Consider the following 16322-nt stretch of genomic DNA (forward strand, 5'->3'; position numbering starts at 1 on the left):
AATGTGGACCATTGTCACTGCTGAGACAGAGAGATTTTGAGATTTTTGCCTTAATGTAGCCAACAAGAAGCATATTCCTTTTTAAGAGTTACTATTTATGTGGGGGGGAAATACAGCCTGAATGAGCAGAGAAGCTAGTGCCTCATGAGGATAACTGTATATTAAAAAATAAATAAACTGGTGGCTATATTTTGGTTCCCTCATTATAAGAACATTACAAGAGGTTCTGTTGTTGGTAACGTTGATTCCCAGGAACCTAAAACTGTTCACCTGCTCCACCTCAGCTCCACTGATGTACACAGGTGTGAGTGTTTACCCCTTTTTTTCTAAAAACAACAGTCTTGGTTTTGCTGACGTTGAGCAGTAGATTGTTCTCTGTGCACCATTCTGCAAGACTGTTGCTTTCCTCCCGATGTGGAGTCAAACAATGGAGTTAAACAATATGTGTAAGGCTGCCAATGTTGGTGTCGTCTGCATACTCTACAATAGAGTCCTCTTGATGTCTGGGTGGGCAGAGATGGGTGCACAGTATGAACAGGAGGGGGCTGAGCACACCGCCCTGGGGGGCCTCTAATATTGAGCACTAAAGCAGAAGAGGTGTTACTACCAATCTGAACTGTTAATACTGTGCTTCAATCCATATTTGCTGGTGTTTAGGCATTCAACAACAACATCTTCAAAACAATTTCCTCTGACCTGAATTGACGGGGCGGTCTAGTAGCAGGCACCATGAATTACATTATTCAACCACAATAACAAAAATCTGTTCTGGCTCAACAACATTTCAGTAAATTACTTATATCGGGACAAAAGAAAACATTTTATTTAAAGCTCCATTCGATGCAGGAGGGGCACATAGAGAAAGCCTCTGTCCTGGGTCCAGATGTTTGTGTTACACCCCTGAAATATTGGTATGTAGTAAATGAAAGTACATGTGATTTGGTCCGAACGTCGAAGCATACAATATTGTTTACATGAAGGTCCACTCTACATGATATTACAATTCATTTTAATGGTGGGTGGGTGATGTTTTCCAAGCTGTGTGTCCGCTAAAGTCACGCATAGACGACTCTACCCGGTCCTGTGCGCTCACTATTCTTTCTAATGACCCGTGAAGGCATCATAGTTAAATGACAAAGATGAAGCGTATTATCAAAGAGGATGAAGGCGGGATGAGAGAAGTCGCTCCATTCCGTCTCCACGTCCATACTCATCCAAACACATTATAACTTGTATAAGTTTTACTTTTCTATGCAGTCCTCTGTGTCTCATTCTGCTTTTCTCTGCTGGGAGAACATAAGTATGGAAGGAGTAATATGTGAACTATTGAAATGTCTCATAAACAACAAATAAAATCATGTGGGGGCTTTTATGGAAGCATGGCTATCTGATAAATTATAATTCCACAGTCACTTAAACTTAAACTTAAAAAAACAATTGAGTAATTGTATTTGCTAATGGAGAGTATGTGTTGTGTACTACAGCACTGTTACAGCTGAAATGCTGGTCGTCCTTTCTGTAGGCGGCGTCGCAGCCCACATCCATGGACTGGACAGATTTGCATTTTGGTGTCTCGCCTTCCTTTGTCCCGCCACTGTTTCCGTTAGTGCTAGTTGCATGGTAGCTAGCAAACATACGTCAGCTCCAGCTTACCTCGAAAAGTGTTTTGTTGACTGTTGTGAACAGAGTGTCAAGCATCTGGGAAATATAAGCCTAAAGGTGTGTGTGCGTGCGTGTATTGTTGGCCCACCTATAGGGCAAACATTTGTAAACTGGTAGCGATACACAGCTCTCAACTATCAGCATAAGGCACAGGGACCATGGAGGTACGCTAACTATAGCTAGAGATTGCTAACGTTACTTACGTTTTCGGGTCCAGTGTTTTTAACACCAGCTAACCTAACGTACGTGGCATTAACATCGCACTACTTATGCCTTTGTGGTATGTCGCAAAACTACGTATTAAAAAAAATACGCGGTGCCAATATCAGAGCATCTGAGCATATCCAGCAGTTGGTTAGCTAGTGTCGCTAACGTGTTTGCAGGCTAAGTATTTGCTACATCTCAGTGCTAGCTAATTAACTATGGATAAACTGCAACGTTAGCTAGCTTCATATTTATGGAAGCTAGCTACCAACGTTCACTAAATTGTGACACACATACAGCCTGTATAGTTATATTGAAATGGTGTGCTAACTATACGTCAATGTCTGCTCGTTAAGACTACAAAACAGCTTAGTAACATATCCAGCGAGCTAGGTTAACTGTGTGTGCCGTAACAGTTACTGGATATATGGCGTGTTTAATCACTATTTATAAACAACTTGTTCTTTTTCCAGGTTACCGGTCTGTCATGTTAAACTGAGCAGCTGTCAACCCTCCTGACAGTCAGTCCATACACCTGCCACAGACCTGTGCAGCCAAGGTCAAGTGGCTCCATCCACGGACAGTTTGAGAATGCACCACTTTAATGGGATGTAAGATCAGCTGTAGAGGATATCTTATTTGTCTCCAGGAAAACACTTTGGACTGTTTGCAACCTAAACAGGTGCATCAATGAACGAAGAGACTCTTGAAGAACCTCCCAAGAGCCCGGTCCCTGGCAAAGAGCCTGTGGAAGAAGATGTGGGACAAAGCACAGAGAAGAAGAGCAGCGAGGCGGAAAACACCTCTCAGACAGCACCAGCTCAGGAGCCCATGGCTCCCCCAGACAGCCTCGATACAAAGGAAAACCCCAGCTCAGATCTAGTAAAGGAAAACAAGAAAGAGATCAAGGAGGAGGCGAAGGACGACATTAAGGTCACTGCTGGTGAGCCTCCTGTTGACTGGTTTGAGCCTCTTGAGGAGGATGATGATGATGCCGATAGTAGGAACGATGCAGAGGAAGAAAGCCTGGCAGGAGAAAGCGAGAGGAGTGAGAGCGTGCCAGGCAGTGAGAAGACCTTCAAAAAGATTTATCAGTAAGTTGAATAATGTTGTTTTACTCCAGTTGTGCAAGCACAAGAGCCACAACATTATCATCACCATCATGGAGCTGGCAGTGGTGATGCAAATGTGTAAAGATGACGTACTACTTTTCTGACTGAGATTAACAGGAAAGTATATTTAATTAAAAGGAACGGTTACAAAATAATGTACACTAGCAACAGGATTACAGTGTATTTGCGATTCTTTTGTTAACGTCTGTCTCAAAGGTTGAATAGTAATATTCAGAGGAACTGCCAATGAAAGTCAGAGGGCTATGTTCCCTCAATCTATTGAAAGAAACACAACATAACTTTGCATATTAACATTGTTTTGGCATCTTGTGCAGGCTTTTTTATCCCATGTGTTATAAATGTTTCTTACATGTCTGATTCCCATCTCCTTTCTTAAATTTAGGCTTAATGTTCCCCGCCGGAAGCGATCACATCCTGATGAAGGATGGGTCGAGTGGCCAATACTTGGAGAGGGGTGGAAACGCAAAGAAGTCGTTCGACGCTCAGGTTCCAGCATTGGACAGAAGGATGTGTATTACTTGGGGTAAATACTTTCTGTTATAAATTTAAACAGTTCAAATGGACAGCTGTTTTTCAATTTAATACATTTGATAATTTCTTTAAGTACTTATACTGATATTTATACTCCGCCTCCACTGCTTTCACCTTTGTAAGCATTTATAGTGGTCACACGACTTGTTGTGCATTAGGGCTCGGCAATAAAGCAAAAACAACCAATATCAGAATAACATTTCATATTTATAACTAATGATAAATTGATGATGATAAAGGATTTTACAGCCTGAACAGAACTGAAGTTTCTCACCAGAGCTGCAACAGTCAGCCAATGAACGATTCATTTTGATAACTATGATAACTATTTGAAGACATCATTTTGGGCTCTTGAAAATTGTGTTGAGCAATTTATTCAAGTTTTTAAGATTTTATATACTTAATGATTTCTTGATTAATTGTAAAAAATAATGAGCACAGCTAATGATTGACTGATGAAATGCTGTCCTAATTTTGTGCTTTTTTCTTCTATAGGTTTGTATTCAGAATGCCTTTCGTTTCTGAACTGATTTAACACAAAAACCTTTTCCCCCACATTTTATAGATTAAACAGTTGACTATTTATTAAGAAAAAAATAATGAGCAGTTAAATCAATAAGAAAAATAATTATTAGTTCCAGCCCTAATCCATTCTGTGACTGTATGACAATAGGATGTTGTAGTTTTTTTGTGCTTGGCCTCCAACTCTTTGCAATTGTAATTGTTTTGTTTGATTTTCCTTTGCAGTCCGCGGGGGGATCGAGTGAGAAGCCGAGTAGAACTGGTTTCAGTGCTGGAGGGATTTCTTGACTTGTCAACATTTGATTACAAGACAGGAAAGTTCTACGAAGGTGTAGCACCACCTACAAGAGCTCGAAACAGAGCGAAGGTATTGGCCTCTTTTAGCATTTAACACTTAAAACATTAGAGATATAATAATAATAATAATAAATTTTATTTGGAAGGCGCCTTTCTGGACACTCAAGGACACCGTACACAAAGGAGATAAAAGAATACATCTAGAATAAACATCAATATCAATAAATGAAAAAATAAATAAAAAAACACACAAAATAAGAACAATTCCAATAGATTCAAGGGATGGGACAGGGCAAGTGGCATCAGAGGGAATAGGCAGTTTTAAACAGGTGTGTTTTGAGTTGTGATTTGAAGTTGGGGAGTGAATCATTGTTTCTGAGTTGGGGTGGAAGTGAGTTCCAGAGGCGGGGGGCAGAGCGGCTGAATGCTCTGCTCCCCATGGTGGTGAGACGGGCGGAGGGGACAGACAGGTGTATGGAGGAGGAGGATCTGAGGGAGCGGGAGGGAGTGGGGACATGGAGGAGGTCTGACAGATATGGGGGGGCGAGGTTGTGAATGGCCTTGAATGTTACCAGGAGGACTTTGTATTGGATACGGAAATGAACCGGGAGCCAGTGGAGCTGCTGAAGGACAGGGGTGATGTGGTGGATAGAGGGGGTTCTTGTTATGATGCGGGCAGCTGAATTCTGGACCAGTTGAAGTTTATGGAGTGATTTGTGAGGAAGGCCAAAGAGGAGAGAGTTGCAGTAGTCCAGGCGGGAGGTGACAAGGCTGTGGACAAGGATGGCGGCAGTGTGGGGGGTGAGGGAGGGGCGGAGGCGGTTGATGTTTCGTAGGTGGAAGTAGGCAGACCGGGTAATGTTATTGATATGGGATTGAAAGGATAGTGTACTGTCAAGGATGACACCCAGACTCTTAACCTGGGGGGAGGGTGAAACGGAGGAACTGTCAATAGTGAGTGAAAAGCTGTCGGTTTTGGATAGAGTGGATTTAGTGCCAATGAGGAGAACCTCTGTTTTGTTGCTGTTTAGTTTAAGGAAGTTTTGGGTGAACCAGGTTTTTATTTCAGAGATGCAGTCGGTGAGGGAGGTGGGCGGGAGAGAGGATGAAGGTTTAGTGGTGAGGTAGAGCTGGGTGTCATCGGCATAGCAGTGGAAGTGAATGTTAAATTTGCGGAAGATGTTGCCGAGGGGAAGGAGGTAGATGATGAAGAGGAGGGGCCCCAGGACAGAGCCCTGGGGGACACCTGAGGTGACAGAGGAGGGGGTGGATTTGAGGGACTTGAGTTGGATGAATTGAGTGCGGCCAGAAAAGTAGGATGTGAACCAGTCCAGGGGAGTGTGGGTGATGCCAATGGAGGATAGCCTGCTGAGGAGGGTGGTGTGAGAGATGGTGTCAAAGGCTGCACTCAGGTCGAGGAGGATGAGGATGGTGAGGAGTCCAGAGTCAGATGCCATGAGTAGGTCGTTGGTGATTTTGATGAGTGCTGTTTCCGGTATGTATGTCTTAAGGTAATTTTTTCTTCACTTTCAAATCCATTAGAGAAAGATCCGGGAGCGTTCTTCTTCAGAGTCCAGCTGGGTGGAAAGAGGAGAGGGGGCTGACACACCAGACTCCCACCACAGGCTCACCCCCAGTCAGGTGCCCAAAAACCTCAGCTACAACCAGACAAGTTTCTCCTCAAATAGTACGATGGGAACCTCAAACCAAGCTCCTCGCAATGAGGAACGATCTTCGGATGTTAGAATTAAACTTCCTCCTCCCTCGTTACATTCCAAACCGATCCCGATCCCTTCCATAAATGGAGACGTTATGACGGAGGACAATACTCTGTGAGCTCCTTATTACTTCAGTTCATACTTGGAGACTTAATCCTTTTATAACTGCTGGTGTTATTAATAAGACAAATGTACTGAGCTTCATCATGTTTCTCTGCAGGTTCTGTGCCAAATGTGGCATTTCCTTCATAGGCACATGGTATGACAAACAAAGGAAGAGGCCCTGCTGTCCCGGCTGTTGGGGTATGTCACTTTATGAGTGTGTAATGTCATAATTGTGGGGTAAACATAGTGTTAGATATAGGACAACATCATGGAATTGACTGAGGTGTGGTAAAAGCGACGACCTTCTGACAGCTTTACTCAACCTGCAACGTTTGTTTTGTTTTTCTTATTACAGCGGCATCGAAGACGAAAGAGCATCCAATGATTCGTTTCAGAAAGGTAAAGCATTATCTTACAACAAGCTGTTTGAATGGACTGAGATATTTTAGCTACTTTAACTAGCTTAAACTTAAAGGTAAAGTCCACCCCCAATCAAAATACTTGTCCTTTTACCTGTAGTGCCATTTATCCATCTAGATTGTTTTGGTGTGTGTTACTGAGTTTTAGAGATAAAGGGAACTAGGTGGCACTTGGCTTGAGATGAGAAGTCATGACCAAGTTAGTCCACAGATCTTGTTGCTGAGCAGTTTCACGTAGGAACTATTTTTATGCATGCATTTACTCATGGACGAGAGGCAAGCTAACATTACATCTAAGCCGAGGAGGACGGCATGAATGTTTACATTCTGTGCAAATTGCAAAGTGACATTGCAGTTTATTTTTTCAAATGTATGCCATCTTGAGTGCCATCTTGTTCCATATATTGGAGAGAAGGCAGTAATATCTACAGCCAATATCTCTGAAACTTGAAAACAATCTGGATGGATAAAAAGCCCTACAGGTAAGAGGGGGAAAAAAATTCTTTTTGATTTTGGGGTGAACTGTCCCTTTAAGCACATGGTCCTTGGGGAACTGATCAATAAAAACAGTATTTGAACCATGGATTCAGAATTCCCACATTATTTCAGTTTTTAATATAAGTGATCACTTTTTACAGTGTGAAACTTTTTTCATCAGACGTAAAAAAAAAAGGTGAAATTTGGGGCGCAGTAGCTCAGCTGGTAGAGCGCGCGACCCACACACAGAGGCTGTGTCCTCGCTGCAGCAGCTCAGGGTTCCAGCCCGACCTGCAGCCCTTTGCTGCATGTCATCCCCCTTCTCTCTCCTCCCATTTCCTGTCATATCTCAGGCTGTCCTATCAAATAAAGCCATGAAAGGCCCAAAAAATACTTTAAAAAAAGAGAAAAAGAAAGAAAAGGTGAAAGTTAAGAAAATATTTTTCAACAGTGAGAAGTCACTTTATCTATACTGTATGTGTTTCAATAATTATTCTGATGAAAGTGTAAAATGTATAAAAACAATATTAAAGTGCTTTGATGAATAAACAAACCTGCTTTTCTTTTCTTGTTCGTGGCATCTGTAGTGGATTCCTTGTGGACAGTGTGTGGGATGCCACAACAATGTAAACTGTGGGCTGTGTGCCAACTGCAAGCACGGCCTGCAGAGCCCCGAGTCCCGGAAACGCATATGCCGGAAACGGAAATGCATATGTCCCATTCGCAAGGTAAGTTGATGAACAGTTATTGTTTATTTTGATGCTTATTGTTGTGATCTTACATTTGCATTCATTTTCATTTTTTCCTGTATGTTCCCCCAGGGCCCTGGAAGTGCAGGCTACATGCCACCGACACCTTATAATGACATTCCTGACACATTTGATGACCTTAGTTTCCAGGTAATAAAGGTTTGTACAATTGAATTCACAGTTTATGTTTACTGTGCCTGCTGCAGGCGCTTTGCTCTGAGCTTTTTAGATTTGTTGAAATTGTGTCTTTGTTCTGTGGCAAATTTGACACAATGTTCTAACAACAACTGTTTTGTTTTTCAGAGTGAAGTTACAGAATCACAGGTAACTTTTGTAAAATGCAAGCAAATTATGTTTATTAAAGGGGCTCTGTGCAACTTCTGTGTTGTGCTAGAAGCTGGTTGTTGATGTTAGTGGACTCCATTTCTAAACTAACATTAAAACAAATCATCCACAGGCTTGTATAATCAAGCGAGAGAGACAGGGAAGGTCCCATTATTTACGTTTCCTTCCAATCTGCTCACATAAGGCCAATAAAAAAGTGATTAATACATGTTAATTGATACAAACTGGTACATAAAGCCCCTTTAATAATACTCCATATGATTGCTTTTATCTGCTTTTTCCTACTCTCACTGATGATGTTTTATTCACACAGCACCTGAGTCTCAAAAGCAGTGACACAGAGAACTTCTCCGTCAACGTGGACGTTGATGATGAGGATGACTTGTCAACCGACGACGATGATGATGTGAGTGTTTTCTTAACCCACTCTCCTACAGACAGGACGACATGATCACATCAAGTGATACAGAATCAACCAAAATCTGTTTTGTAACAGTGGCTCAGCCCTTTAAGGCCTGAGGTAGTGGCAAGTGAAAGCTGGCATAGTTCTTCTTCATAGAGAATAGCTTCAAGTCATAGACGGTACAAATTGGAGTGAAATCTGTTGCGCAGTGGGCAGCCACTGTGCGGCGCCCAGGGACCAACACTCAGACCAGTGCCTCGGTCAGGGGCACTGACAAGAAAATTGACATAACATGCATGTTTTTGATGTTGGGTGAAACTAGAGCACCCGGAGGAAACCCATGCAAACACAGGGAGTACATGCAAACTCCACAAAGAGGCCCTGCCCTGAACAGGAATTGAACCCCTGGTTAGCTTGAATTCATGTTAGTTGCTGTGTACCCCAGCAGTAACTATTCATGTCAGGGAAACAATGATCATAGAGATTCACAAACCACATCTGCAATATTTTTTCATGTTTGTATGCTCAGTACATTTGTTAGAATAGGGCTCATTATACACTTTTTTTTTTTATCAATAACCCACATTGACTGTCACAGCAATGCCAAACAGGGTGAGGTCTGTGGGTTTTGACAGGGTTTATATATGAGTAATTGTTTTTGGAAGGGTTACTAGTTGTACATTCACTAAGCAAAGTTTGCATCCAAATGTAGCCCAAATTTTAAGGGAATTCCCAGAAATTCGGTACAAAATAATGCAATTGAACGCGTGTTTGTGATTTAAAAGTGTCATTCACACCTCAAATGATAGAAAACCACTTGGAAAATGTGATTTAATAAGGCATTATTTGTTTTCATGTATTAATGTGAGGAATGCTTCAGTGGAGCTGATACATGCTTTGTGTACGTTATGATTTATTCAATGATTTGATTTATTCCATTGCACCTAGTCACATCCTCACACCATCTTTCTAATGTTTTTACTCAGGTTTTTCATGCAGAAATTCAAAATATGTATAAAAACAGGTGGATGGATTTGGGATGAGTTACTGTCATGAAAAAAAACGTGCACATCACATTTCAAAGGTGTCCCCCGTCCTCTTCCTATATAATTGACAAAATTATAAAATTATAATTGCTGCTCATTTTTTGACCTGTTACATAATGCCTTTATATTTGTGCTAAGATTTCTTATTATTCTTGTTTTCAGTGGCATAAGAAGCGGAAGCGGCGATCATGTGGTGAATGTAAAGCCTGTCTCTGCAGGAAAGACTGCGGCACATGTGATTTCTGTATAGACAAACCCAAATTTGGAGGCAGCAACAAGAAGAGGCAAAAATGTCGGCTACGGCAGTGTCAGAGACAGGCAATGGTTGGACCCTATCAAGTTTGAGTGAATTAATTGTCTGTTGCATTAATGATGTAACGGTGCAGTTTTTAAAAAAATGTTCTCTGCTTACATTTGGCAGAGACATTTGCTGCCTTTCCAGATGGGACAAGGTGACTTCGGGCCAGATGGCCAAATGCTTCCGGGCAGGCCTAGACCTCACTACACATACAGTCGGAAGTCAAACTTCAAGAAAAACAGAGCGTCGGCATCAGGCTTGGACTTCACTGACAATGAAGATGATGACAGTAACTTACCAGTGAGTTCCCTGTGCCTTTAATGTTCAAACCTTTTATTGTTTCTTTTTGCTTGTAGTGGTTGTTTTTGAAGATTGTTGCAAAAAAAAAAAAAAAGTCAACACATTAGCATTTAAAGGTTCAGGAAGAATGAGTGGTTTCTTCTTACCTTTCTTATGTTCCACTGTTAAGATGAGTTGGATCTCTGAGTCTGCCAGTGTTAGCAAACACTCCTACGAATTGAGTTTGAGAAACCATCAATCATCTATGCAGGTTAGAATAGATTATTGTCTGCATGTTTCTGTCACTCAACACTCTCACCAAACTGATGTCAATGTGCTTTTGTCTTGCAACAGTTTAATCATTTGGATTTCGGACAGAGGAATGGATTGCCTGACAGAGTCCCTCACATCGGCAACCACAACTCTGAACTGGTAAATTTACATTTTTCTTTTTTTTAATGTTTTTCTAATAATGCACATTTTTTCTTCATCAGGTGAAATGTGTTGCATTCTGTAGATACTTGTAGTCTTCTGGCTGATGGTGTACGAATCCTTGCTGCACTATGTTTAACAGCACTGATCATGTGTCATCACAGCCTCCTGTTTACACTTTCCCTCACAAACGCTCCTGGCGCCTTGTCTATTTCCTTCTGTGTATCTGTTATCATGCTGTTCTGTGGCCTGTGGCTCAGTGTGATGAATCCAGGCCTGGCTCCAGCTCTGTTTGACCAGGTTTTTTGCCAGTCCATAGTAATGGAATACATATGTCTAATTGTTCCACTTGATGAATCCTTTTGCTAAGGGTGTGCATACATTGATTTGTGTTGTCTTGTCTCAAGTTTGGGTGGTCTTTTCCTCTGTTATCTTGTCCATACGACAGTACAGAGGGCATAGATGGGCATAGAGGGAATGAGTATATAGACAGGAAACATGAAGAGGGAAAGAGAGAGGCGTATGACATGCAACAAAGGCGGAGGGAATTGAAATGGGGATGTTGCAATTATAGGATACATGCCTTAACCACTTGGCACTGAGTCCCTCCCAATAGTTAATTTGATCTCCTTATAAAGGATGCATATCACTGCCAAGTTGTTTGCTCTGTGTCCTCATCACCCCTCTCTTCTTGGCCGTCCTTCAGTTTGTTCTTGTGGTCACTTGAAAAACATCTGATGCTTTGTGACCCATCATCAGTGCTGTAGCTCTCAGTTACTGTGTTTCTTGAGCTCTGCCTAATTAAAAGTAGGAAAAATGGAGATTTTCGTATTTGACCCCTTAGCAGTTAGTTTTTCCTTTCATTTCCCCTTAAGTATAAACAAGTCATTTGTATTCCACATTGTGTTTCATCAAAGCTATACTGCATGTTTACGCAGACTGCTTTTTGTTATGGCTGCACCATTACATCTAATAGAAATGCCCTGTAGGTTACGGTAGATGCCTATTGCAAAACCTTTATACACGTTTTGCCAGATATATTTGGCATCTTTGAAGACTTCTCACTGGGATTTATAATACAGTTCTCCATTGTGAACAATGTTTACTTATACAGCTTTAATTTGCAATTTCTGACCCACAGGCGCTTCATTGGGGTTTAAGAGTTAAGTGGTGTTTGCCACATGTTGCACTGCTTCTCGCAAAGGCAAAACTATTAATGTTGTTTAGTAAAGTGTGCAAGAGGAGGCCTCACAATCCTGGTTCTATTGCATTTACTGATACTGGACAAATTACTGTTTTTAGGATTTTCGTTACGCAGAATGTCTTGAATGCTGATGAGGTAGAAATGTAGAGACTCTTAGTTTGGTGATCTCGCTTGTTGCCCAGCTGCTGGCAAAACCTGTAAAGCATCTTGATCTTCTCTACTCTTCTAACACCCCAATGGCTGCTGAGACGTCAAGTTTTATAAACAGACAGATAATGATGATTTGGCACATGGTCCATGATCGAATCCAAACAATAGATACAATCATCACATTGCACCCTCATTTTTTGTAAAGCTGATTTGATGCACCTAAAATTCAGTTTCAGTTAAGTGTTGGTTTGAAATGATTTGTATGACAGATGAGTTTTTACTGTCAGTAGTTATAGTCAATAGTTGAGCTCATGAAATCACCTTTGTCAATCCAGGACCAGCTAAGCAGATGGGATGCAGAGAGATCACACTCAAAGTATGTTGATGATGATGACGATGACGAAGAGGAAGATGAGTTGCCCATGGTAAGTTTCGGGCTGAGACTATTCATAGTAGATTTCTAAATAACCACAGATGATGCAAACCTTTGTTGTGTATTTATTCTCATTCTGTTGCTCCCTGCAGATCACACAGATCTTCAGTTTGGCTGATAACCCGGCTAGCAGCGGTGCAGACGTAGAAAACCAGCTGATGAAGCTGTTACACTCTTTGCGCTCCTCGGTACTGCCAATCCTTTGGTATGCCATAATGGTGGAGGGACCGCAGCTGCAGCTCATCCAGTGTTCTAAACAGTCCACCATGTCCGACACCATAGTGCTGATCGACCCAGGCTTCTGCTATCAGGTCACCGTCCAGAAGCAGCCGCTGCTCCCCACCCATTCGCTATACGACATGTACCCAGGACGCCTGACCTCAGTGACCGAAGTGGTCAATCTGCTTTTGGGCCTGGAGAAGTACGTTATGTGCCAGGGACTGCCACCCAAACAGCCATCATCTAATAAAGACCCAGTCATACTGGCGCGGGCATCAACGTGTGATTTCTTGGTAAAGAGGAAAGTGAGCATCTGTGTTAACTGCAGAGCGCTAAGAGGACTTTAACGCCAGTAGAGACAGAAGCCCACTGGTTCTACGGTGCAACTTTGTGCCATTTTCTTGTTTTTGTTTCTGTTGTTCTTTTGGTATAACACATATGACAATTTACAGATTTACCTCTGGACTGCAAAAGTATGATTTAAATATCTAAATCACCAAAGGCATTCCAGGAGCTGTGACATTATAATCCAGGCGTGTTCCTTCTCAGATGTTTTCTGTTACGTTGGTTTAGGGCTGTTCTTCATGACTGTTATGTCAGATTTTGAGCAGTGTGATGGGTAGAGCCCACTGTGTGGTTATTGTGCTTTTAGTTGATTCACACTTTTACTTGAGGAATCTTTAACCCTCACCCACTCAACCTTATTTCACTTTTCGTGGTCGTTTAACCCCAAACTTTGCCTCTTTTCCCAAAAATGAAAGTGAAATTGTTAGCTCTTAACCCTCTTAACCCCCCTAAAGTAGCAATTTTGGGCATGGTGTCAACAATGTTGTCATGCTACCTGTTTATTATGTTCCAAATTGGAGGTAACAAGCAGACTGATGGTTTATGGTCCAATTTAAAAAAGTTTTTTTTTTTTTATGTTCACTCATTTCAATTTAGCAACAATTCTGAGATATTTTTTTTTGTAGAATACTGACACTAACGTTATGTTAAAACCTCGAAATAAGCAGTATGTGCAGTTAAAATAATTGGAAAAGGAGACTGTGAAACATACTAGACTCTGATCTCATTAGACAGATCAGTGTACTTTTAAAAAAAATAAAAAACATAAAGAGCAAAAGGGGAAAACAAATCTCTACAGATACAAACAATTGAGTGAGTCACACAGCGTTGAATAGAGATCACCTGTGTTACTGAACAGCACCAGTGGAGTAGGATACTAGATCATCTTCAGGGCGTGGAGCTGAAAGGTCAGTCTTGATGACCCCCATGGCTCCATGGCTCATGTGGCAGACAGTGTTGAGACAACAACTGTTTCTTTAACAGTTGCAGCTGCATGTCAGAGAGGCAATGCTGCTATTAAAACCTCAAGGCATCTGAGGTTGTGATTGTCATGTGGGAGACTGAAATCAAGTTAAATAATGTTCTTTAGTCAAATGGGTTTAAAAACAACAATGCTATTGTCTGGACATAAGTTCTCTCTGACATTTATTGCAAGAATAAATACCTCCATTTAATATTGACTCGACAGGAGTTATGCAGTCGTTACGTTTGTGTCATATATTTGTACTAATTTAAATAAATTTGATCTTTTTTGCAGATAACATCCACTCAGACCCAGTTTTTTAAAAATAGCATTAAAATGGGTGGGATGCTTTGTTTAAAGCACTGTAATTACAATGCAGTAAAGCTGTTCTGTTGTCACATTTAACAACAATTGAACATTTTACAATTAACAAACATGTAATTCTTTGGTGCTTAGCAAACGCTCCTCTGAGACAATAGCATTTTTAGTAGAAGCCCAAGAAGAGATGAGAATCTTTTCCTCATTCAGCATCATTTCTGGCTGCGTGAGATGGTTTTGTACTTTAGAGGACGTATGCTGGTTTCGGCAGATTCAACACCGGAAATATGCTGAAATGTAACAATACTGAGATCAGAGTGTGTCACTTCTTTATGCTTGTAGGATCAAGTAAGGTTCTCAAATGAAACTGGTAGAGGTGGTGAACTTTGTTAGGTCAACACAAAGTGTGTTAAACCACACCCTCACATTTTGCCTGATAAAATTGGTTTGAATTGGTATTTATTGTTGTATTTCAAACCTTTTGAATGACTTTTGGAAATTGTATAATAATTGATTTTTTTCTCCCGTCCACCGCTTCATTAGGATATTTATGGAGTAAACGAATAACTCAAACAATGTGAGCATTTTAGCATTAACATGTATCACATTTATTTTGTTATCTTGATTTCCTCAAGTAATTGTGCCGATGTTGAAATGTTTGGGATCCGTTTGTTATTCTTTAAAAAGTTATTGTTATTAAGCCTTTGAATTAAAACATTTAAAGAAGTGAAACAAAGGTTTTCCATATTTCCTGTCTGTGTGTTTTTCTGAAGGCAGCGTGCAAATAAACTTTGATCGCTGACTTGCTTTTAATATTTATCAAATCTACCTGATCGACTCACTACATCTGATACACATTATGAGAAGAACTAAGTGTGAGCTGACTCAGAAAGAAGACGTGAAAGCCCAATAATTTATATTCAGTGACAGCCGTTCATATCTTCCACTACTTCATGTTTATAAGGAGCTATTTCATCCTTGTTTGTCGGGCTGCATGACGTGATGGGACAACAGTAAACTGAGCCAGATACTGTTTCACTGACTGTCAGAGTGGTTTACTTGTTGGCTGAGTTATTGGTTTTAATATAAAGCATTGTTTCTGTGGGAACCACAGCTAGTGCCTTTAAATGAAGCCAAAGCTATATTTTATATTGCATAAGAGACTCTGATCTGTAGTCCACTAATGTCTGTATGTTTGACGTGAAGCATCTCTGATCCCCACAGAAACTAGTTTAATTGATTTACATTAGCCAGGCTTGTTATGTAGGCATGCAAACATTTGGTATGCTTGTGTTCCTGTAAACCAGGGCTGTGCAAACTTTTTCCCTTGGAGGGCCAAACTAAAACTTAATGGTGGGCCATGGCCTTAAGCAAACACCTTTTGTATTGTATTGTATTGTTGAGACTCACTGGTATCCAATGTTTCCTTTAAGCGTAACTCCACCCATTTCACACATTAAAGTGTGTGAACAGGTCTTGGGGAGAACTTCTGCATATGTGGAAAAGTAATATAAAGCGTTTTATGTGTCTTGCAGAGGCTGCATGTAATCTTGCTAAATTGCATTGTGGGTAATGTAGTTGCCAGGTTCTGAAAAAAAGTCACACTGGTCTAACATTGCACTCCTGTAAGACTGTTGGTCTCATTATGGACAGTTTAAAAACAAATGATCAAAATCAGGAGTACAGGAGAACCAGAGATATCGCCTTTTTATTCCATGCATTCTTCTCTCTTTTCAAAACCTGGTGCCTACATTACCCACAATACAATTCAGCTACATAGTGACATCACTGGAGGCAGTTTAGTGGATTACATGCAGCTTCCTCTGGAGCTACAAAAGGCTTTCATCTACTTTTTTCACATATGCAGTAGTACTGCTCAAGACCTGTAAACACAGATTGTTTGAAAGTGGTGGAGTTACCCTTTAACTGTCTGACTTCCTGTTCAAAGTGTCACTGCCCACTGTGCTCAGATTATGAAAAATAATAATAAGGATTAGTTAGGAACCCACATAGTTAAAGCTGCTGATAGTGGTATATACAGTATATATATATATATATATATATATATA

The 16322-nt window shown here is 40.9% G+C and overlaps 1 protein-coding gene across 3 annotated transcripts; it reads left to right on the plus strand.

The window, feature by feature from the left end:
- Positions 1-1611: 1611 nt before the first annotated feature.
- mbd1b (methyl-CpG binding domain protein 1b) lies at positions 1612-15055 on the plus strand. Of its 3 annotated transcripts, XM_073468887.1 has the most exons (16): positions 1612-1719; positions 2340-2960; positions 3382-3522; positions 4278-4419; positions 5892-6181; positions 6288-6370; positions 6528-6571; positions 7656-7796; positions 7890-7967; positions 8121-8141; positions 8476-8568; positions 9774-9935; positions 10033-10209; positions 10543-10620; positions 12310-12399; positions 12500-15055. In XM_073468887.1, exons 2-16 carry the CDS (start codon positions 2557-2559, stop codon positions 12971-12973), a joined length of 2418 nt encoding a protein of 805 aa, XP_073324988.1. In that variant the 5' UTR covers positions 1612-1719; positions 2340-2556; the 3' UTR covers positions 12974-15055. The 3 variants fall into 3 exon arrangements, with proteins under 3 accessions (XP_073324988.1, XP_073324987.1, XP_073324989.1); XM_073468886.1 differs by lacking the exon at positions 1612-1719 and having other exon boundaries at positions 2466-2960; positions 7890-7976; positions 12500-13070; XM_073468888.1 differs by lacking the exon at positions 1612-1719 and having other exon boundaries at positions 2466-2960; positions 7890-7976; positions 10054-10209; positions 12500-13070.
- Positions 15056-16322: the final 1267 nt, after the last annotated feature.

The sequence above is a fragment of the Pagrus major genome, chromosome 6 (assembly GCF_040436345.1).
Source record: "Pagrus major chromosome 6, Pma_NU_1.0".
NCBI lineage: Eukaryota > Metazoa > Chordata > Actinopteri > Spariformes > Sparidae > Pagrus > Pagrus major.

Excerpts from the sequence above, each read along its gene's own strand:
- mbd1b (XM_073468886.1), top strand. The coding sequence starts at position 2,557 with ATGAACGAAGAGACTCTTGAAGAACCTCCCAAGAGCCCGGTCCCTGGC. Across the intron at positions 6,572-7,655 it reads CAATGATTCGTTTCAGAAAG|TGGATTCCTTGTGGACAGTG; the intron begins GTAAAGCATTAT and ends TGGCATCTGTAG. Across the intron at positions 8,569-9,773 it reads CAACCGACGACGATGATGAT|TGGCATAAGAAGCGGAAGCG; the intron begins GTGAGTGTTTTC and ends TCTTGTTTTCAG.